The 24916-nt window shown below is 36.0% G+C and overlaps 2 protein-coding genes across 2 annotated transcripts; both read left to right on the top strand.

Annotated features, from left to right (window-relative positions):
* Positions 1-2005: 2005 nt before the first annotated feature.
* LOC146738072 (coagulation factor IX-like) lies at positions 2006-6064 on the top strand. Its single transcript, XM_085503546.1, has 4 exons — positions 2006-2041; positions 2271-2306; positions 4836-4947; positions 5836-6064. The coding sequence occupies exons 1-4, from the start codon at positions 2006-2008 to the stop codon at positions 5892-5894; spliced, it is 243 nt and encodes an 80-aa protein (XP_085359672.1). The 3' UTR covers positions 5895-6064.
* Positions 6065-9583: 3519 nt separating this feature from the next.
* LOC102804650 (perlucin-like protein) lies at positions 9584-22951 on the top strand. Its single transcript, XM_006813246.3, has 4 exons — positions 9584-9805; positions 21345-21583; positions 21816-22008; positions 22797-22951. Exons 1-4 carry the CDS (start codon positions 9613-9615, stop codon positions 22802-22804), a joined length of 633 nt encoding a protein of 210 aa, XP_006813309.1. The 5' UTR covers positions 9584-9612; the 3' UTR covers positions 22805-22951.
* The last annotated feature ends 1965 nt before the right edge of the window (positions 22952-24916 follow it).

The following is a 24916-nucleotide window of genomic DNA, read 5'->3' as shown; positions in this document are numbered from 1 at the left end:
ACAATGTGACCAGAAAACGGAATGCATTTAATATTCTACCTGTAAAGCAGCAGCACTGTTTGTGAGCTGGACGTCAGCATCAGCTCCCAGGACATTAAGAATTTCATCAATCCGATGATCGTCTTCATATTCAAAATTTATTTCCACTAACTCCACATTATCCACATTATCATTCACTACATATACAGCTTCTTCCTCAACAATCTGAGCCATGATCATATCACTTTCCACAATACCTATGTCATTATTCACAACATCTATGACACTCACTTTGTTATTATTATTTCCCAACTCAACATTCTGAGCCAAGTTCTTGTCATGAAAAAGCTAGTCAAATAAAATCGTCAGCCCCGCACTGTTTCGCTTGGAAACGCTTACTTAGTTCTATCATTCCTATAGTAACAAAACAAATTAAAAACGGAAACGGAATACCAACTCAAGTTTTTCAGTGAATACGATTTGATTTATCTGTGAATAAACGTGCCACAAATGCCGTGGTTTTGCTGCAAATAAACCTGGAAACTAAATGACAAGCAACAAAATCCAATTAACATTGAAAGCAATGACAGAAAACAACTTTATATCAGTACTGATACTTTACAAACTTATTTATTAGTTTGGTAATGGGGATTCAACATAGATATACCAGTTTACATCTCAGTTTATAAACAACACAACATTAGTGAAGTCTAGTGCAATATATTTTTCATGGTGCCTTCTCTGTCCATTTATATTTTTCTTGAATGTGCCAATCTTTCTTTTCAAATCCCCGTAGCGGTAAACCTGGCTCTATTTACTGTGCTCTGCACAGCAATACATTACCGGGACGGGAGAAAAAATCCGTACAAATCTCATCCAAGCAATTGGGATTATTAAAATAATACTAAAACAAGTCGTACATAATAAATGAAACACAATAAAATATAAAACATTTATGTCATTAAAACATGTCGTAAATGCAACAAATTGTATTCATGAATATTTGAGTTATTATAACAACAATTTAGGGAATATACTTATCAATGGCGTCTTTCCAGATCTTAACCTAAAATGCCAAATGTCCATCATAATCTTATTGACAATTCGAAATACAGGTAATATGCGAGGATATCCGTAATTATAACACAGCTTTATTATACTAAGCTTCTTTAATTGGTGATATAAACGAATTTGTTCCAGTTCTACTCCAAATAGGTCTTTCGAATGCATAATCTGATATTTGTGCTGCACTTAGTAGCTGACTATTCGATAATAGGGTCAACTAGATACAACAATTATTTTCTTATTTTGAGTACATTTTTACGGTAATAACAAGCTGAGCAGACAGTTAATACTTTTTTTATTTCAAAGAAGTTCATGCATGTTTTATTTTCGTTCTAATCTGTTCCCATTTTTAAACGATCGACTCCTTATTGGTTCCTGCTCGCCGAGGGAAAATGCCGTAAACTTTACCAGAATAAAAAAGAAAGCAACTACAAATATCAATATATTAATAAATGAATACATATAATACCATTGACCTGAAATCCATGATAGAATATTTCTAACAATACGCTATCGGTGATCGTTTGTTTTACTTCACGAAGATTCCATATTGTCAAATTCTTCTTCCGCAACTAGCTATGAGTCATTTTGAATGTCAGAAGCCCAAAGTTGATACAAATATCATGAAGAAATTCTCTTCTGCCTATTTACAGTGATGCTGATAAAACTGGTATTCATAACGTATCAGGGTTATTTTTTTAAACGTTTACCCGAAACATAATAATCGCCATAAATAAATTAAGGAAATTTTACCAAATTCATAGTAAATAACAGAACTCGGGATATTAATACAATTTCAAACATTTCAAACTTTCCGACGCTTTTTTTGTTGTTGTTGTTGTTGACAATCTCCCCTTATTCAATCCCCAAACTTGTCTTGCTCTTATAGATTTTTCATTTAAACCGGTACGTCAGTAGAAGTGTATTTTGCAAAGCCGTGTTCAGCAATTCCTGTTTAGCCATGAACGATCAGTTTACTATTGTGCCCAGAGTGTCAGTGAGTAGAAACATTCCCAGGCTCTGATTACAGCGGACTATAAAAAGATTCTAAAAGCCTGTCGATGTGAACAAAGAAACCGTAGCATGCAAAGTTCGAACAATGGGGATAAAGTTGGGCTAATTCGTTCGTGAAAGTTGACTATTGTTCAGATGTTTTTTCTCCCTGGTGGGGATATATAATTTCCTTTTAAACGCCGGCGTTCGATTATCCATCCTTTATTATTCAGTCTACAATAAATGAAACGCCATCAGATATTTTCGAGGTAAGTTTTCTGCTCTATGAAGTATTTATAATTTGTATTCATGATTATGGACGGTCCGCTAACCGTTAATGCTGGGTGTGCACCCGACTACCCCACCAGGATTAGTGACAGACACGCTAACCGTTACTGCTGGGTGTGCACCCGACCACCCCACCATAATTATTGACAGACACGCTAACCGTTACTGCTGGGTATGCACCCGACCACCCCACCATTTCTATCCATTTCTTCTACTGTAGCCATTATCGTCTGCAGGTTGTCAAGGGAGCCGGTTAACAGGATGCGTAAACGTGTCCATCTGCAGTGCCAAACTTATCGATTAACGCGATTGCATACACAATCTTAAGCTTGTTACTGATTATGAAAAATGTGCCTTTTTACCAATACGAATTACCTTAAAACATTAAGATATACACCCTGTATTCTTTATGTTATTAAAGGCATATAATAAAAATATTACCGCCCGAATATAGGCGTTAATCATATGGAAATATCTGCTTAAAACTGTTTTTTGGTCATTTTGTGCACGTTTTCGACACGGCTTATCAGCCACCCCAAGTGCCAAATCCATGAAATAAACAGCCAATGTCAATAGAGTAGCCTAGGTATTGAAATGGATAAAGTACTGGCAAACCAACTTCTGCATAGGTATGTTTCTAAACGCATGCTTTTTGGTTGATTTAGTCATCTTTTTTGAACTCAGAAACCCTCAAAACCTAATATTACATGTACGAACAACAAAAATCTGTCAAGATTTAACGTTTTTCCCGTAAAAGGGATGTTGGGTGTTCCCTCTTTGAACTCCCTCCCCGCGTATACTAGTCCTACCAACTCTGAATATGTCCTCACTTGGTGACGCATGTCAGAGCTATAAACGGGCAACATTACTCATTTCGCCCAATCTCCCGCTTTTATCGCATTTTAATCAACCGCATATCGCTTAATTACCGACCTCAAAACGACCACATTTGTATTCCTTTCTTTTCTCATTCGCTTATTAAAACACAGGCACATCAGTTTTTTTAAATGGTTGTTTAATGCTTAGTGATTGAGAATTGAACGAGTATTAACCATTATTCAATTCCGAACGACACTTCTAATCCATCACACTTTGTATCGTTCGCCAACGCAACTTGAACTATGATCTTTTGCAGACGGTAGATATTTCTGGGTTCGCGCGGTCGAAAAATAAAGCGGAAATTATTCAACAAGCGGTTGCAAAAGAGAGTGAAAAAAAGCAGAAACGAGCAGGAGGTTGGGTGAAATTAGTACTGTACATTCAGGTCCTTTGTAAAAAAAAATACGATCATCCAAGATCTATCATTCTGAAGCGCGCCAAAGACAGAAAAAATGCAGTTTTGAATATTGACCCGTTCGTATTTTTTAAATGAGCCAAAACAAATTGTATGATCGATCGATAGATCGAAACAGACTTGTTTTGCAAGTTTTAACGGCTACGTTCTATTGAAGATAGACTTCACTGTCGGAGTTATTACCGAAGATAATGTACGACATATTAAAAATCGGAAAAAGCAAAAAAAACAATTGGTTATGTGAAATTGATTAGCATTCATGTTGGTCCAATCAGTACTGCTGTATCTGAACGTTACAACCCGGACCAGTTCGACGAGTATTATTGCAAATGGCATTTCTTTCTCTCTGGTCAATGAGTCCAGAATCAATTGAATATAGAAGTATCTTATTTTAGAATGATTTTCATTTGGTGTCACGTGATAGTTAGTCTGATTTATCATATAACATCACAATTAGGAGTACTAGTATACCCCAAATCACTCGAATAGAAAACGAATTCCGATGAGGTTGTGATTATTCAGATTTTTGACAACGTGTAGGGGTGAATTGTTAATAGGTGAAGTGATGTTAAAAAAATATAAGTGGTTCATCGTCTTGCGTACACCGCAACAACAATTCTCTCACCAACTGAAAAAACTGATGCGTAAACAATTAATTAATTATCATGTTTACCATAGTGTTTTCAATATATTCGTTTTGTGATATAACAGTGTGTACATTCTAAATCTGCAAAGAGCAAAAATATAATTTCACCCACAAACCTGCATTTTTACTCTATTTAAATACAATCTGACTAGTTTAACATGTTTGGTCACATGGTCGTGATATCGAAAAAAAATGAAATCAATTTCTCATAATTATATTCCCCGCAGTGAGAACAATTTCTTGACCCAACAGTTTGTTTCTACAGGGCATAATGCAACAACATTTTAGGTGATCATCGTAAAAAAATAATTCATACGAAATGTGAAAATGCTATCAACTCTTAAAGTGTGACCGTTCTCCTATATGTGTGGGAAATCTCAACATGCAAAATACATGTATATTCTTTTACACATTTGTTACCGCACGATTTAGACTCGAATGACATAATACTACACTATGGCCTCTTCGATACGTTTATATGTGATCGACTGTAAAAAGACCCCAATAATGGTATGTGCTTTTTTCATTAAATGTACATATAACTATTTTTTGTTCGTTTTCTTTTAAGAGGTCAATCACTGTGATCCAAATCCTTGTCAGAATGGTGGTGACTGCAACAATGGCATTACTACTTACATGCGTCAATGTAGCGAGGGATTTGCATTGAAATATTGTGAAATAGGTATGTCATTTACATAAAATGCTGGGATGGTATTGTTCCATTGTTGGTCGGACGATAGTATTTATTACTATTCGTGCCGTCTCGTCATACAATTCCAGTCACAAGCCGTTTTGTGATATACCAGTGCTCTTGGCACGGATCTAGAAGCCGTACCTACACACGAATTGATGACGTCACAAAATACATGACCTTCAATCGGGGTCGTTTCCTCGGTATATACGAATTGGTATATACAAATTACAATAAAGATACTTAAGACATTACACATAAGGTAAAACAAATCGTGTGACAATATAATGATAATAACGGTAATAAATCCTAGCTTAAGTGAACAGAACGATCATATAGTCAGTTGGGTGACGCCGAGGGTCACGCACTTGTTGCAAAATGGCCGTGTGATTGAAACTGGGTCATGGCGTGACGGGCGAGGAAGACATCATTAAACACCCTCAAAATCACAATAAAACGGCGAAGTGGTTGCATGTTACGGCGTAGCCAACATGGGAAATAAAAAAACGCTCAATACAAACGACATGGGTTCGAATCACACACACTCACCAGAACCGAAGCAATCAGAAATGAGCAATCGTTTTGGCTTTTCCGTTCAACTCATCGGAACACTGGAGTAGTTAGAAAAATGAACACCACTTAACGACCAACGTACACAAGCGTGCCCTCAAAATAAAACAAAATTAGCTTGAAAAGACAGTGGGTTCGAGTCCCGCTCAGAGCTACCGTAAAAACGTAAATCAAATAAACTGAAATCACTCAAACCGTAAACAAGTAAGCAAAGAACGTCGCGAAAAAATAATAAACCTCACAAAACTCCACCATACAAAACTGAATGAATAAATAATATAATAACTTATGTCTCAATTTGTTCAACAGGCAATTTGTTTCCAGTCACAAGAGATAAACAAGACTCAAGTCAAGCTAAGTTTTGTTAAAGTGTCGATGGCGTTCCCTATATTACGAAAACAATTCAGGCAACAGACGAATATCTTCTGTGGTGTTGTGGAATTTATACTGTGTCTGCGGAATTGTTGATTGAGGGTTCGAAGTCAGCAGTTAACATTTTGTTAGAAAGTTTCACAATTAAATCAAATATTCAATGATACCAGTATATTTATTTCATTATTTTAACAACTTGCAATGGTGTTAGTTGGTCAAACACGAGTTCTTACACCTAAATAAGTATCAAATATTTATCCACACATTTATTCTCTCAATTTAACAACCTTGTAGAGGTGGAAATTAATTGAACAACAGGTATTTACTCACAAATATAATGGTCAATATTTGTCCATACATTCATTCTGTCAATTTAAGAATTTGTAATTGTTGGAATTAATCAAATGAGAGTTGTCTACACCAAAATAAGTTTCAAATGCTTGTCACTACATTTATTCTCTCAATTTAACAACTTGCAATGGTGTAAAATTATTCAATGAGAGTTGTCTACACCAAAATAAGTCTAAAATATTTGTCCGCACATTTATTCTCTCAATTTAACAATTTGTAATGGTGTAAAATAATTAAACGAGAGCTGTCTACACCAAAATAAGTATTAAATATTTGTCTGCACACTTATTTTCTCAATTTAACAACTTGTAATGGTGTAAAATAATTAAACGAGAGCTGTCTACACCAAAATAAGTATTAAATATTTGTACGCACATTCATTCTCTCAATTTAACAACTTGTAATTGTGGGAATTAATCAAACGAGAGCTGTCTACACCAAAATAAGTCTAAAATATTTGTCCGCACATTTATTCTCTCAATTTAACAACTTGTAATTGTGGGAATTAATCAAACAAGAGCTGTCTACACCAAAATAAGTATTAAATATTTGTCCGCACACTTATTCTCTCAATTTAACAACTTGTAATGGTGTAAAATAATTAAACGAGAGCTGTCTACACCAAAATAAGTATTAAATATTTGTCCGCACACTTATTCTCTCAATTTAACAACTTGTAATGGTGTAAAATAATTAAACGAGCCGTCTACACCAAAATTAATCTCAAATATTTGTCCACACATTTATTGTCACAATTTAACCACTTGTTAATAGTGGAAATTACTTAAACGCGACTTGTTTAATCAGCTGACATCAATGCAACTTACCCGCAGACAGTGCACAACAGAGTATCATTATTGAGCAAATATAAACAGGAACGTGTCTTGGCATTAGGTTTAGGGTCGGGTCAGGTATGGGCAACGGAATTATTAACAGGAACGTGTCTTGGCATTAGGGTTAGGGTCGGGTCAGGTATGGGCAACGCAAATGGCAAACACCCAATTGGCAAAATGTACACTAACGGGTTATGCCATGTATATAGTTTACACAAGTAAAAACACAAAATTGCCAATTTTTTGGACAATTGTAACTCAATAATAGAAATATGTTGTATTTCTATATATATATACACTATATACTCTTATCAAATGCAAATACAACCAGTCAATCCATCGTGGTCTTGTGGGTCAGTTCTCTGCATAGTGATCAGGAGTAGCTGGGTTCAATTCCCTTGCCTGCCCGTCTTTTTCTCGCAAACACTATTTCGCAATAAAGAATCCAGTATGTTTCGTTAGATTTTTGAATGCTAGTGAAGACAGTGCTCCTATGAATAGGACTTAAACACTATCACTTGTGTGAAGGCACTCGTGGTAAAGTGGTCAAGACAGTGCGCTGGGAACTCAAAGATCGTAAGTTCGAATCACGGATTGGACACTCCTACAAAAGACATGAAAGACGTTAAAAACATAAACAACGGATTCAAAAACTGAAGTCAGAAAAACAGAACACAAGAATACTGCCTCACATGGAAGCCAGTCGAAGTCGAAGTCGATGAAGAACGAACACAGTTGAAAGCTGTAGGTTACGTGCAACAACAGACAAATGGGTCCTTCCTTTTGTATTGACCCCCTAATGATTACTGATCCCCCTTTCTAACTCTTCCCCAAAAAATAATATATCGACCCCTTTTAAAATGTATTGACCCAAAAATTAATGAATATTCATGAGCACAGAAACTGCTACGTCATGAATAAATTAAAAAAAATTGCATAAAGTGTAGGTACGTCTTCTGGAGTCCTGCCGTGCTCTTACATATATAACAACGTCGCAATAAGGGACACGTTCATTTCTCCACACAGGCATATGTCCACCCGAATGGTTATCATTCCAGTCATCGTGCTACTGGTTCAGTCCAAGTGATGTGTTGATGAATTGGGACGAGGCAGCTGAACATTGTAATACAATGAACGCCTACTTAGCAGTTCCGAATACGCCTGCTGAGAACATGTACTTATACGAACAATGTTATCCTAGAAGAATTTATTTGAATGTGCATGGTTTAGCTATGTGGTTACTTGGCTGTACTGACATAGAGTTATTGTACATCGTAATAATTGTGATTACAGTTTGTTTTCCTTTCAAATCGTAAAATTAACAAATAATTCAAATCTTCATTTATTTAAAATAAGTATGTGCCCTGAATCGATATTCATAATACACATATAACCTGTTTTATTTTCAATATTGATTACATCTTGTAATGATGACAAATATAATTATTATTAAATACATTTAGAATGAAGGCACATGTGTATGTCTCGATAATACAATTCTCTCATATGATGCATGGAACAGCCGTGAACCTTGTAATTACGCGGGCAACAAACATCGAAATGCTTTAACCGTGAGACACATCCCTGGTAATCACGTAATCTCGCCAACGACTGCAGCGATTGGCTTTGCATGTTTACTCCGCCGCGCCTTAGAGTTTAGGATAGAGTTTGTAAGATTTGTACGATAAAAAGAAAAGAAGTGAGCAGCGAGGGGTTACCTCAGCTCACCGATTGGGTTAATATACCTGGACTGTAATGAACTAATGTATATATCTTTGGGGTCGAGTCTGGTATCTCTACGTATAATTATTATCAGCTGAGCGAGTCACAGTTTTTCAAACACAACGCTAGTATTCTAGACTAAATAAATGCATAATTAATCAGTAAATATATGAGTTAAACCCGGGGGTGTCACACTGTTAATTTGCATAAGACTGAAACCCAGACTCTCTACAACGGTTCTTGGGAGCACGTAACCTATAATTGGATCCTGACAAGAGGGAACATTATTTACAGAAAATACCGAAGTATCTTGTACATAATTCGTGAGTAAGCCCGAGATTTAAATTAAAAAAGTTTATAATTCCCATGTACCAACAGTTCTATATGAATAGATGTATACATGATCGTAAAAGTAGAGGCTTACCAAAACGGGAAAATTGTTACAAAATATAGCGATTTTATTTCCATAATTCATAATTTCAAAATAATAAAAATAAAGCGTATGTCATTTCCCAATGTCGGATTCATTAGTAAAATTGTCCTCCTCCTCGAAGGGTGGCTTATTGATCCCTATTTGGCATTCCACGCCAGATGGGATTTGAATTAGAATCTAATAACCACATTAGTCAGATGAACTCACGACTATCAGTGTCCGGTTTTGTCATATGATTCTTAGATCCGTGTTTCATATCTAAAAAACAGTTTGTAAATCCAGGGTTTTAATAAGCCGTTTCATTTTTGTGATTTACAGCTTCTCAAGTTTAAAATATAACTAGCGTCACGTATTCGTTTTACAGAATCAAAAATCATGTCTTGTAAGGAAAGACTGATGTTGTTGATACTCTTTCCACTGTTGGTGGCTAGTTCTGAAAATGGTTTTGAGCAGATAGTCGACTCAAGACGATGTAATCTTTCGGCGTTATACGTAATTGAGCGCAGACTAACCGACTTGGCGGAAGACATGCAACGGGCTCTCCACCAGGTCATTGACAGCGATACAGGCAAGTGTTTTATTCTGATTGTTAAAAACGTTCATTTTGTTGGTAGCCAATAATCTCGACAAATTCATAGGGACTACTTCATGCCCTCCTATCACATTAAATTTATTTAGCCAATGAGTCATTTGATGACAGGCTCGTATCAAATGAAAATCAATAGACGTGTTTAGTGATTCTGATCTGAATGCCGTAAACTAGACATTTCTTTTGCAGTTTCCATACAAACACGCAGCACATACATCGTAATTATGTGAGCCCATGTTAAACACGTCGTAAAGCGATCTGTTTATTTGCATAGATTATTAAAATAATAATCATAATTGGAAGACATTCATTCAAATTTCATCAAACCCATTATGTCTGCATTATGTACCTAGTTTTTAAACAAAATCAGTGAAAGGTTTCTGGGAAATGGGTAAGACACACAAGTAACAAAAATGGCCACCGGTTGGCCATTTTGAATAAAACTGTGAGCATGAATGTGTGAGAAAAACCGGCATTGAGCAAAAAGAAGAGAAAATCAAGTTTGATTGAAATCGGACCAGGCACACCTAAAAGCTGTTGAAATGTTGATACTGAAATGATGGCTAGTCCCTCAAATGTCAATGGAATGAAAACAAAATGTACATATCTAGGTAATATTTATTATCTGTTGACATTTTTTGAAAAAAAATCGGACACATATATAAAACCAACACGGCCGCATATCGACCATTGGAAATATCTGACGTACACAAGTAACCCATCTTATTTTATATACATGCTAAGTTTGAATAAAATTGTACCAGGCGTAATTGAGAAACGGTTTATGATAAGTTAATGATTATACAAAAATGATCACCAGACATTTTTATTAAAATCCAAAAAGTCGGAACAGCGTACAACGCAATATGGCTTGTTTTGGTACCAATTTACACACAATCTGTGAAAGAGTATCACATGAAACAAATGACCGTCAGTCAAACATTCGTCATTGACATTGACTAAAATCAATGAAAACGGGCACATATGCAAATCTGTTTTGAAACAAAAGGTCCGCCAGTTCGTTAAATGTCATAAAAGCGGAAAACTAATCGACATGCACACTAAATATTTTGTATTTAAACAAATAAGTCAATGAACAATCGGGAGTTGATTAACGACAAAAAATCAAACCGACAAACTGCCATTTTGAATGAAATCACCTAAACAACGGTATCAGTATCCTATTATGTGTGAGGTTAATACAAAGATTGAATACAATCCACCCAGGCGTGCCTAAGAAGCGATTGATGACATGTTAGATGTCGATATGTATAAAATTGTCTTGAAACTAACTTGTATTAAATAAAATTGGTTCAGACACGTACGGTGTTGTATCCATGCTAAATTCAAGAATTACATTTCTATGTGAGAACGTAAAATTAGGTCATTACATTTCTGTATTAGCATATTCCGTTTGTACATAAGTGCATTTCACTATTCGTAGACGTATTCCTATTTGAGCTCATTAGACTTCTCCTTAAATACGGCGTAAATTTGTCAATTCCATTCATTCTCTTTACATGAATTATTATTCCTGCATAAAATTCCTTTTAAAATCTAGTCACGTTTTCTGTGTGAGCAAAATATAACCTCCCAATACAGGATTGTGGCTAGTCAAGCCTGACAGGTCAGTGGTTATAGTTAGATGACTGGTGCTTCCCCGTAATGCGAGTAAGAAGGAATATTCAACTTTCCCTGGGTCACACGTCCAAGATTGATCGACTTGCCTATGACCAGTAACGTATTTTAAATTACTTTTGTTTCTCTTCTCATGCCCACCAGCTTGAAAATTTAGAATCGGCCAAGGAATCGGCCAAGGAAGAAACTAACACATACGCAAAGTACCGCCAGAAATATTGAAAAGGAAATAAATTCAAGCTGACGATCTGCTTAAGGATTAAAGGGCAGTGGTCGTCGCGCAGCACGTGTTCGAACTTTCAGTACACAGACAATGAATTTGACACGCGTTGTGTACGTCGGTATAAGTCCCAGGACGCAGTGTGATATTAGGTATTGTCAATTACTAATATACCGTTGTTGAAACATGTACTCGTAAGTTCTTTAGCAAATGGGACGGGACATGTCAATTGATGAAGGAATGGTATAAATTCAAAGACCGGTCACAACTTAACTATATGGCAGGCGCCTCACACACCCGACCGCTCGGCGAAACCTCTTGATTTTACTTAATTCCGTGTCTCCTGGTGCATAATAGGGTCAGCATCTCCTCATCCATGCTTCTCTGTCTTGAGCATCTACTTCTGCATCTGCTTAAGTCTTGTATACCCATTGATTTCTTTCCTTTTCCACAGTTCTTTCCCCACGCCTGTTTTACAATTTCACTTATTATTTTGTCATTTGAGGTACAACCCTCCATAGAAAAGTCGAACAACACGTCAGTAGTGTCACGCCAAGAATTAGAAAACCGAGGCCACCACAACTTAACCGTTCAACATCGCTAATTGTCAACATGACAGCGTTACTGATTGTTCATGTAGGCGTTGACGATGAACTCGAAAGAAAAAATACTATCACGCCGGTCGAAAAAAATAACCGTCAGTAGATATAGGTCTTATTATGCCATAGCTTAATGCGTACAAATGTTTCAAAGAATAGAGTCGCCATACGAAAGTGATGAAAAAAACTCAATCAACGACGAGATAAAAAAAAAACATCTGTACCGGGACATGCCAACAAACTTCAAAACACTGTCAGAGAAATTGACCTCTTTCATACTCCATGAGAAGAGCACACATAGCAACGCTTTTACAGATAGTGAAAAGAGCTAACATAGGAATGCGTGTATGAATAGTGTAATTAAAGCAAAATGGAAATGTATGCACGAATAGTGAAATGAGCTCACATAAGAAAGCATTTACGAACAGTAAAATGAGCTCACATGGAAATGCGTGTACAAATAGTAAAATGATCTCACATAGGAATGCGTATATGAATAGTGAGATTAAAGCAAAATGGTAATGCTTGTACGAATAGTGAAATGAGCTCACATAAGAACGCATTTACGAACAGTAAAATGAGCTCACGTGGGAATGCGTGTACAAATCGTGAAATTAGCTCACATAGGAATGCTTTTGCAAATAATGAAAAAAACTCACATACGAATGCGTGCATGAATGGTTAAATTAAAGCAAAATGGGAATGCGTGTATAAATAGTGAAATGACCTCACATAGGAATGTGTGTACAAATAGTGAAATGACCTCACATAGGAATGCGTGTACAAATAGTGAAATGACCTCACATAGGAATGTGTGTACAAATAGTGAAATGAGCTCACATAGGTATGTGTGAACAAATAGTGAAATGAGCTCACATAGGAATGTGTGTACAAATAGTGAAATGAGCTCACATAGGAATGCGTGCCCATATAGTGAAATTAGCTCACATGGGGATGTTTGCACGAATCGCAAAAATAACTCACAGGGGAATGTGTTTACGAACAATAAAATGACCTCACGTAGGAATGCGTGTATGAATAGAGAAATGAGCACACATGGGAATGCGTGCACAAATAGTGAAGTGACCTCACATAGGAATGGATGTATGAATAGTAAATGATCTCACAGAGGAATGTGTGTACAAATAATGAAATGAGCTCACATAGGAATGCGTGTACAAATAGTGAAATGACCTCACATAGGAATGTGTGTACAAATAGTGAAATGAGCTCACATAGAGATGCGTGTATGTATGGGGATGAAGTGACCGCAAATAGGATTGGATGTATGTATAGTGAAATGACCTGACATAGGGATGGTTGTATTAATTGTGAAATGACCTCACCAAAGAATAGTTAGGTGACCTCCCATAGGAATAGGTGTATGAATAGTGCAATTACTCACATAGGAATGCGTGCCCATATAGTGAAATTAGCTCACATGGGGATGTTTGCACGAATCGCAAAAATAACTCACAGAGGAATGTGTGTACGAACAATAAAATGACCTCACGTAGGAATGCGTGTATGAATAGAGAAATGAGCACACGTGGGAATGCGTGCACAAATAGTGAAGTGACCTCACATAGGAATGGATGTATGAATAGTAAATGACCTCACAGGGGAATGTGTGTACAAATAATGAAATGAGCTCACATAGGAATGTGTGTACAAATAGTGAAATGAGCTCACATATGAATGTGTGTACAAATAGTGAAATAAGCTCACAAAGGAATGTGTGAACAAATAGTGAAATGAGCTCACATAGGAATGTGTGTACAAATAGTGAAATGAGCTCACATAGGAATGTGTGTACAAATAGTGAAATGAGCTCACATAGGAATGTGTGTACAAATAATGAAATGACCTGACATAGGAATGTGTGTACAAATAGTGAAATGAGCTCACATAGGAATGCGTGTACAGATAGTGAAATGACCTGACATAGGAATGTGTGTACAAATAGTGAAATGACCTCACATAGGAATGTGTGTACAAATAGTGAAATGAGCTCACATAGGAATGCGTGAACAAATAGTGAAATGAGCTCACATAGGAATGTGTGTACAAATAGTGAAATGACCTCACATAGGAATGTGTGTACAAATAGTGAAATGACCTCACATAGGAATGTGTGTACAAATAGTGAAATGAGCTCACATAGGAATGCGTGAACAAATAGTGAAATGAGCTCACATAGGAATGTGTGTACAAATAGTGAAATGAGCTCACATAGGAATGTGTGAACAAATAGTGAAATCAGCTTACATAGGAATGTGTGTACAAATAGTGAAATGAGCTCACATAGGAATGTGTGTACAAATAATGAAATGAGCTCACATAAGAATGCGTGAACAAATAGTGAAATGAGCTCACATAGGAATGCGTGAACAAATAGTGAAATGAGCTCACATAGGAATGTGTGAACAAATAGTGAAATGAGCTCACATAGGAATGTGTGTACAAATAGTGAAATGAGCTCACATAGGAATGTTCGTACAAATAGTGAAATGAGCTCACATAGGAATGTGTGTACAATTAGTGAAATGAGCTCACATAGGAATGTGTGAACAAATAGTGAAATGAGCTCACATAGGAATGTGTTTACAAATAGTGAAATGAGCTCACATAGGAATGTGTGTACAAATAGTGAAATGAGCTCACATAGGAATGTGTGTACAAATAATGAAATGAGCTCACATAGGAATGCGTGAACAAATAGTGAAATGAGCTCACATAGGAATGCGTGTACAAATAGTGAAATGAGCTCACATAGGAATGTGTGTACAAATAATGAAATGAGCTCACATAGGAATGCGTGAACAAATAGTGAGATGAGCTCACATAGGAATGCGTGTACAAATAGTGAAATGACCTGACATAGGAATGTGTGTACAGATAGTGAAATGAGCTCACATAGGAATGTGTGTACAAATAGTGATATGAGCTTACATAGGAATGTGTGTACAAATAGTGAAATGAGCTCACATAGGAATGTGTGTACAAATAGTGAAATGAGCTCACATAGGAATGTGTGAACAAATAGGGAAATGAGCTCACATAGGAATGTGTGTACAAATAATGAAATGAGCTCACATAGAATGTGTGTACAAATAGTGAAATGAGCTCACATAGGAATGTGTGTACAAATAATGAAATGAGCTCACATAGGAATGCGTAAACAAATAGTGAAATGAGCTCACATAGGAATGCGTGTACAAATAGTGAAATGACCTGACATAGGAATGTGTGTTCGAATAGTGAAATGAGCTCACATAGGAATGTGTGTACAAATAGTGAAATGAGCTCACATAGGAATGTGTGTACAAATAGTGAAATGAGCTCACACAGGAATGTGTGTACAAATATTGAAATGAGCTCACATAGGAATGTGTGAACAAATAGTGAAATGAGCTCACATAGGAATGTGTGAACAAATAGTGAAATGAGCTCACATAGGAATGTGTGAACAAATAGTGAAATGAGCTCACATAGGAATATGTGTACAAATAGTGAAATGAGCTCACATAGGAATGTGTGTACAAATATTGAAATGAGCTCACATAGGAATGTGTGTACAAATAGTGAAATGAGCTCACATAGGAATGTGTGTTCAAATAGTGAAATGAGCTCACATAGGAATGTGTGAACAAATAGTGAAATGAGCTCACATAGGAATGTGTGTACAAATAGTGAAATGAGCTCACATAGGAATGTGTGTACAAATATTGAAATGAGCTCACATAGGAATGTGTGTTCAAATAGTGAAATGAGCTCACATAGGAATGTGTGAACAAATAGTGAAATGAGCTCACATAGGTATGTGTGTACAAATAGTGAAATGAGCTCACATAGAATGTGTGTACAAATAGTGAAATGAGCTCACATAGGAATGTGTGTACAAATAATGAAATGAGCTCACATAGGAATGCGTAAACAAATAGTGAAATGAGCTCACATAGGAATGCGTGTACAAATAGTGAAATGACCTGACATAGGAATGTGTGTTCAAATAGTGAAATGAGCTCACATAGGAATGTGTGTACAAATAGTGAAATGAGCTCACATAGGAATGTGTGTACAAATAGTGAAATGAGCTCACACAGGAATGTGTGTACAAATATTGAAATGAGCTCACATAGGAATGTGTGTTCAAATAGTGAAATGAGCTCACATAGGAATGTGTGAACAAATAGTGAAATGAGCTCACATAGGAATGTGTGAACAAATAGTGAAATGAGCTCACATAGGAATGTGTGTACAAATAGTGAAATGAGCTCACATAGGAATGTGTGTACAAATATTGAAATGAGCTCACATAGGAATGTGTGTACAAATAGTGAAATGAGCTCACATAGGAATGTGTGAACAAATAGTGAAATGAGCTCACATAGGAATGTGTTTACAAATAGTGAAATGAGCTCACATAGGAATGTGTGTACAAATAGTGAAATGAGCTCACATAGGAATGTGTGTACAAATAATGAAATGAGCTCACATAGGAATGCGTGAACAAATAGTGAAATGAGCTCACATAGGAATGCGTGTACAAATAGTGAAATGAGCTCACATAGGAATGTGTGTACAAATAATGAAATGAGCTCACATAGGAATGCGTGAACAAATAGTGAGATGAGCTCACATAGGAATGCGTGTACAAATAGTGAAATGACCTGACATAGGAATGTGTGTACAGATAGTGAAATGAGCTCACATAGGAATGTGTGTACAAATAGTGATATGAGCTTACATAGGAATGTGTGTACAAATAGTGAAATGAGCTCACATAGGAATGTGTGTACAAATAGTGAAATGAGCTCACATAGGAATGTGTGAACAAATAGGGAAATGAGCTCACATAGGAATGTGTGTACAAATAATGAAATGAGCTCACATAGAATGTGTGTACAAATAGTGAAATGAGCTCACATAGGAATGTGTGTACAAATAATGAAATGAGCTCACATAGGAATGCGTAAACAAATAGTGAAATGAGCTCACATAGGAATGCGTGTACAAATAGTGAAATGACCTGACATAGGAATGTGTGTTCGAATAGTGAAATGAGCTCACATAGGAATGTGTGTACAAATAGTGAAATGAGCTCACATAGGAATGTGTGTACAAATAGTGAAATGAGCTCACACAGGAATGTGTGTACAAATATTGAAATGAGCTCACATAGGAATGTGTGAACAAATAGTGAAATGAGCTCACATAGGAATGTGTGAACAAATAGTGAAATGAGCTCACATAGGAATGTGTGAACAAATAGTGAAATGAGCTCACATAGGAATATGTGTACAAATAGTGAAATGAGCTCACATAGGAATGTGTGTACAAATATTGAAATGAGCTCACATAGGAATGTGTGTACAAATAGTGAAATGAGCTCACATAGGAATGTGTGTTCAAATAGTGAAATGAGCTCACATAGGAATGTGTGAACAAATAGTGAAATGAGCTCACATAGGAATGTGTGTACAAATAGTGAAATGAGCTCACATAGGAATGTGTGTACAAATATTGAAATGAGCTCACATAGGAATGTGTGTTCAAATAGTGAAATGAGCTCACATAGGAATGTGTGAACAAATAGTGAAATGAGCTCACATAGGTATGTGTGTACAAATAGTGAAATGAGCTCACATAGAATGTGTGTACAAATAGTGAAATGAGCTCACATAGGAATGTGTGTACAAATAATGAAATGAGCTCACATAGGAATGCGTAAACAAATAGTGAAATGAGCTCACATAGGAATGCGTGTACAAATAGTGAAATGACCTGACATAGGAATGTGTGTTCAAATAGTGAAATGAGCTCACATAGGAATGTGTGTACAAATAGTGAAATGAGCTCACATAGGAATGTGTGTACAAATAGTGAAATGAGCTCACACAGGAATGTGTGTACAAATATTGAAATGAGCTCACATAGGAATGTGTGTTCAAATAGTGAAATGAGCTCACATAGGAATGTGTGAACAAATAGTGAAATGAGCTCACATAGGAATGTGTGAACAAATAGTGAAATGAGCTCACATAGGAATGTGTGTACAAATAGTGAAATGAGCTCACATAGGAATGTGTGTACAAATATTGAAATGAGCTCACATAGGAATGTGTGTACAAATAGTGAAATGAGCTCACATAGGAATGTGTGTTCAAATAGTGAAATGAGCTCACATAGGAATGTGTGAACAAATAGTGAAATGAGCTCACATAGGAATGTGTGTACAAATAGTGAAATGAGCTCACATAGGAATGTGTGTACAAATATTGAAATGAGCTCACATAGGAATGTGTGTTCAAATAGTGAAATGAGCTCACATAGGAATGTGTGAACAAATAGTGAAATGAGCTCACATAGGAATGTGTGTACAAATAGTGAAATGAGCTCACATAGGAATGTGTGTACAAATATTGAAATGAGCTCACATAGGAATGTGTGTACAAATAGTGAAATGAGCTCACATAGGAATGTGTGTACAAATAGTGAAATGAGCTCACTTAGGAATGTGTGTTCAAATAGTGAAATGAGCTCACATAGGAATGTTTGTACAAATAGTGAAATGAGCTCACATAGGAATGTGTGTACAAATAGTGAAATGAGCTCACATAGGAATGGTTGTTTGAATAGTGAAATGACCTCACAGAGAAATGCGTGCACAAAATAGTGAAAGAATTTCCACCCTATTGTAATATTACGTTTCCTGTGAAATTTGCTGAATATATTTAGAATTACGTTGATCTACAAAACAGCCTCTGATATTGTTGATACTTGATTATGTTGAAAACATCAAGATAATGAAATTAAATGTCAGTGATTTTTTTGGCCTTTTTTAGCAAAATGTTAAATAGGGCAATAGTCACATAATCAAGCTTTCTCGGCAACATAACAATTCTCAGAAAATATACATAAAACACCACATATATAGTGTAAACATATATATAAGTTTGCAATTCTCTCACCGACTGAACTGAACTAATGCATAGATAATTAATTAATTATCATGTATACCATGGTGTTTTCAATATATTCGTTTTGTGATAGAACAGTTCAAAATATGCAAAGAGGAAAAATATAATTTCACCCACAAATCTGCATTTATACTCAATTTAAATACAATATGACTAGTTTAACATGATTGGTCACGTGGTCGTCTTATCGACAAATAATTCTAGACCCAACAGTTTGTTTGTACAAGGCATAATGAGCTCACATAGGAATGTGTGTACAAATAGTGAAATGAGCTCACATAGGAATGTGTGTTCAAATAGTGAAATGAGCTCACATAGGAATGTGTGAACAAATAGTGAAATGAGCTCACATAGGAATGTGTGTACAAATAGTGAAATGAGCTCACATAGGAATGTGTGTACAAATATTGAAATGAGCTCACATAGGAATGTGTGTTCAAATAGTGAAATGAGCTCACATAGGAATGTGTGAACAAATAGTGAAATGAGCTCACATAGGAATGTGTGTACAAATAGTGAAATGAGCTCACATAGGAATGTGTGTACAAATATTGAAATGAGCTCACATAGGAATGTGTGTACAAATAGTGAAATGAGCTCACATAGGAATGTGTGTACAAATAGTGAAATGAGCTCACATAGGAATGTGTGTTCAAATAGTGAAATGAGCTCACATAGGAATGTTTGTACAAATAGTGAAATGAGCTCACATAGGAATGTGTGTACAAATAGTGAAATGAGCTCACATAGGAATGGTTGTTTGAATAGTGAAATGACCTGACAGAGGAATGCGTGCACAAAATAGTGAAAGAATTTCCACCCTATTGTAATATTACGTTTCCTGTGAAATTTGCTGAATATATTTAGAGTTACGTTGATCTACAAAACAGCCTCTGATATTGTTGATACTTGATTATGTTGAAAACATTAAGATAATGAAATTAAATGTCAGTGATTTTTTTGGCCTTTTTTAGCAAAATCTTAAATAGGGCAATAGTCACATAATCAAGCTTTCTCGGCAACATAACAATTCTCAGAAAATATACATAAAACACCACATATATAGTGTAAACATATATATAAGTTTGCAATTCTCTCACCGACTGAACTGAACTAATGCATAGATAATTAATTAATTATCATGTATACCATGGTGTTTTCAATATATTCGTTTTGTGATAGAACAGTTCAAAATATGCAAAGAGGAAAAATATAATTTCACCCACAAATCTGCATTTATACTCAATTTAAATACAATATGACTAGTTTAACATGATTGGTCACGTGGTCGTCTTATCGACAAACAATTCTAGACCCAACAGTTTGTTTGTACAAGGCATAATGCAACAACATTTTAGGTGATCATCGTAAACAAATAATTCATAGGAAGTGTGAAAATGCTATTAACTCTTATAAGTGTGACCGTTCTCCTATATGTGTGGAAAATCACAGCATGCAAGAAATATTCTTCAAGTGGGCTCAATCTTTTACACATTTGTTACCGCACAATTTAGACTCGAATGACATAATACTACACTATGGCCTCTTGGATACGTTTATATGTGATCGACTGTGAAACGAACCCAATAATGATATGTCTATTTTTTCATTAAATGTACATAACTACTTTGTGTTTGTTTTCTTTTAAAAGGTCAATCACTGTGATCTAAATCATTGCCAGAATGGTTGCGACTGCAACAATGGCATTACTACTTACACGTGCCAATGTAGCGAGGGATTCGCAGGGCAACATTGCGAAATACATCATATGCTGGGATGGTATTGTACCATTGTCGGTCGGACGATATTATTTATCAGTATTCGTCCGACTCGTCATACAATTCCAGTCACAAGCCGTTTTGTGATATGATAATGAGCTGGTACTGATATATGATGCCATTTTGGAAATTCTAACCACCATAAAAGAATCAACGATTTTAGATTTGGTAGAATGCTGTACATTTAGGAAACGTAATTGTAAAACATGTTTACCACAACTTTTCAACATCAAATGCATACCAGTGCTCTTATATGTATAACAACGTCGCAATAAGGGACACGTTCATTTCTCCACACAGGCATGTGTCCACCCGAATGGTTACCTTTCCAGTCATCGTGCTACTGGTTCAGTCCAAGTGATGTGTTGATGAATTGGGACGAGGCAGCTGAACATTGTAATACCATGAACGCCTACTTAGCAGTTCCGAATACGCCTGCTGAGAACATGTACTTATACGAACAATGTTATCCATTACGAAAGTATGTTCACCCTGTGCCTGGTTTAGCTATGTGGTTACTTGGCTGTACTGACGTAGAGGTATTGTACATCGTAATTACTGTGGTTATAGTTTGTATTAGTTTCAAAAATCGCAATTAGTTTTCGCAAAATCAACAGATAATTCAAATCTTCATTTATTTAAAATAAGTATGTGCCCTGAATCTATACTCATAATACATATATTACTTGTCAACTTTTTTCCAATGATACGGTTGAATATTGATTACATCTTGTAATGATGACAAATATAATTATTATTTAATACATGTAGAATGAAGGCACATGGGTATGTCTCGATAATACAATTCTCTCATATGATGCATGGAAAAGCGGTGAGCCTAATAATTACGCGGGCAACGAACATCGTCTATCGTTGGATATGCGTGATGGAGCCCCTCCGGCTGTGTGGAATGACATCATCAGCACTGAGTGGAATGCCCAATTTATTTGCGAACGGGCGCAAGGTAAAATGCATATGCATATGTCTTAGAGATCTATATGTTGTTGTTAAATAGCTATAAAACAGATGGTCAAATACATTCAGAACAATAGTTAATACCCTACTACTCTGTATTCTGTTGATGATGCATTCAATCTCTGGAATAAATCCCAACTCTTCCTAACAAAACGTATGACAAGTATACAGAGTAGCACAGGTCGAAAAATAACTATTGTAAAACAAAATATTTGTTTTGTAGCTCTTTTCAAATATGTGTGCCTATGTTATACAAATCTATACAGGAATGAGAAAGAGAGCTAAGGTCAATTCCGCTGATGTAATTCTCCCAGTGTTTCTACAATAAATTCTGACGAAGATCAACAGTGCTTGAGTGCATGTACTGCAAGGCATCGTGGGTAGATATATTGGGTGAAAACAGTCATTGTATGAAGACGGTTGTGTGTCACTAGTGACATCAATGACGTTAATCTGGTTCGTCGAGAATCTTAAATAACAATTTACCCCAAAACAATTAAGGATTCTTTAACAAATGTATGCATATGTTATTCTACTTATTAATTAGTAAGTTGTACCGCTTGAATATTGTGCAAATGTAAATGTGGTTTACTTGAATGACGCCATACCCACGATTTGTGATAACATGTTTTTAAACTGTCAATGATGTTATTACACAAATAGCCACGATTTCATAAAGCTCACATATAATCTACTATACTAGTAGTGTGAATATATATTTATTCAATAAAATAAATTCCCTTTCCTAATAGGTTTCTCCTCACATTTACATTCTAGGTATCTGAACTTCGAACGTCTAGAACTGTGTTATCAAAGGCTGCAGTGTAAGGAATTGGAGAATGTTCGCATGATATATATTTGAACGGAAATCGATTGCTATTTCACTTTGTGTATTTTGTTTTACTTTGTATAAATGCACTTTCCATAATGCATATATTACTTGATAACATTTCAAATAGTAGAACGACTTGAGCGAAAGAATTATAACGGTTATTTAGTATGTTTTCAAACTTACGTTAATGAAATGATTAGATTTCATACTAGTGTACTAGAATTTTACGTACATTTTTGGTTGCATAGCAGCTTATAAAATTTATATATTCATATATGCCTTTTGTTTCTAAAGTTAACAAATAATATCTCATGAGTGAATTCAGAATATAAGATTTATTAAACTCGTGATGTTTAACGAACGGGGAAAACGACATTACTACATCATTCAAGACATATAACGTGCATCGTCCGAATCGCACAGTCCCGTGTCTTTGACCTATAGGCCTCTACACGATACCGTGTGCGGGATCGCATAGGCTAATTGCATATCTTAAGCAGTGAGATCTGATTGGGCGCGCCTCGAAACAAGGCGCCCAATCAGCTTGGACGTACCAAATTATAACAAAATTCCACTTCCTGTTTTTGTCGCTATGAAGACATCCTTCCCACCAAAACTGCATCGATTGCCTGTACCTGATGAGGCTTGAGGGCACCAACACCGAAAACTTTTATCATCACAAATATCACGATTCATGGGCCCCGCCATTTTGTTTAAAATGAAACGCCAAAGAGGGATTTGTAACACGCAAACTGATTAGACAATGATTAGCCGCAACTGACTACTGGTGGCGCTGTTAGAATACGCATATTTGATGGTCGTTTTGCCAAGGTCTGTTTAGCTAGCGAAGATGTATAACGTGAAACCACTGATATTCAAATATTTTTGAATTTGTTGTCTACAAGACAAGGCCAGAGAATGTAATTAAATAATGTGAGAATATCAACAATTATCACAATTTATTACACTACTTAATTATACTGAGCTTCTAAAATGTGTGATATGAAAGAATTTACTTCTCTGTTAAAAATGAAAAGCTAAAATGCGTAATAAGAACAATGTGCTGGATACTGATATACCATCGCTTTGCTATCGACACATTGATGGTTTTACTTGACTGACCATTCGTTAAATTGGGTCAGCTATATATAAATATTATAACCTGTCATGGTAACGGTTTATTTTACAGTAATGACCATACTGAACAGTTAGTAGACAATTATTTTGTTTCCATGACATTAAATATGAGTCGTGACTTGTATGCCAGTGCAAACTGTACAATTAGTGTTTTCGTCCAATGCAGAACAAAGTGTTATACTATTCACGTACAATAGTTATTCAGATGGTTCGGCACGCAGACGTTTTTCGAGATACTCCCTAATAATATGCTATACATATCTGAGATATCGTTTAGAGTGAGTAAGACACGACCCCTCAAATAGATGATTTTCAGTTCACTGCGAAATACTGCGTCATGCATGAAATCAAACTGGAAAAAACAAAGGGCATAGCATTGAAGTGACGTCAAAACATCACGTAGCATTCGACATACATATTTTCGGGTTATTTCCACGCTTAAAAATGTGCTACACACATATGATGAATGGTCAATTTTGACGAACTATTGTGGCAGACGTTCGAACCGAGTGTTTCAGGCATTACGCGAGATCTATAATGTGTTATTCTCTCCCGTCATCACATTCACTGTTGTCTTTGACCTATTGAACCATGGTCCTTGGAACAGTGGGAGTGATGACGCGAGAAAATTGAACACGATTGAGAGGGAAAAGCAAATCTCGCAGCTCTCGCTTTCAACGAGATGTCAGCAACCATTTACGATTTTCACTTACATTCACTATTGCGATTATTACGGCCATTCTGTTACTGAGTAGAACCATCTTCCGGAATCAATTACAGCAGTAAATGCGCAGTATGCAGAGTTCATTTAATACATAGGGGAATTAAATTTGATTCATATGCCCACGAGAGATGAAATATAACGAAACACGGATGTGCTTCTGATATCTACTGCGACACACGCACTCTTGCAAACACGCGTAGAACA

This window comes from Saccoglossus kowalevskii, chromosome 9 (genome assembly GCF_978046115.1).
Source record: "Saccoglossus kowalevskii chromosome 9, keSacKowa6.1, whole genome shotgun sequence".
Lineage (NCBI taxonomy): Eukaryota > Metazoa > Hemichordata > Enteropneusta > Harrimaniidae > Saccoglossus > Saccoglossus kowalevskii.
The sequence above is the reverse complement of the archived record's forward strand: the minus strand, read 5'-3'. Positions and strand labels throughout refer to the sequence as shown.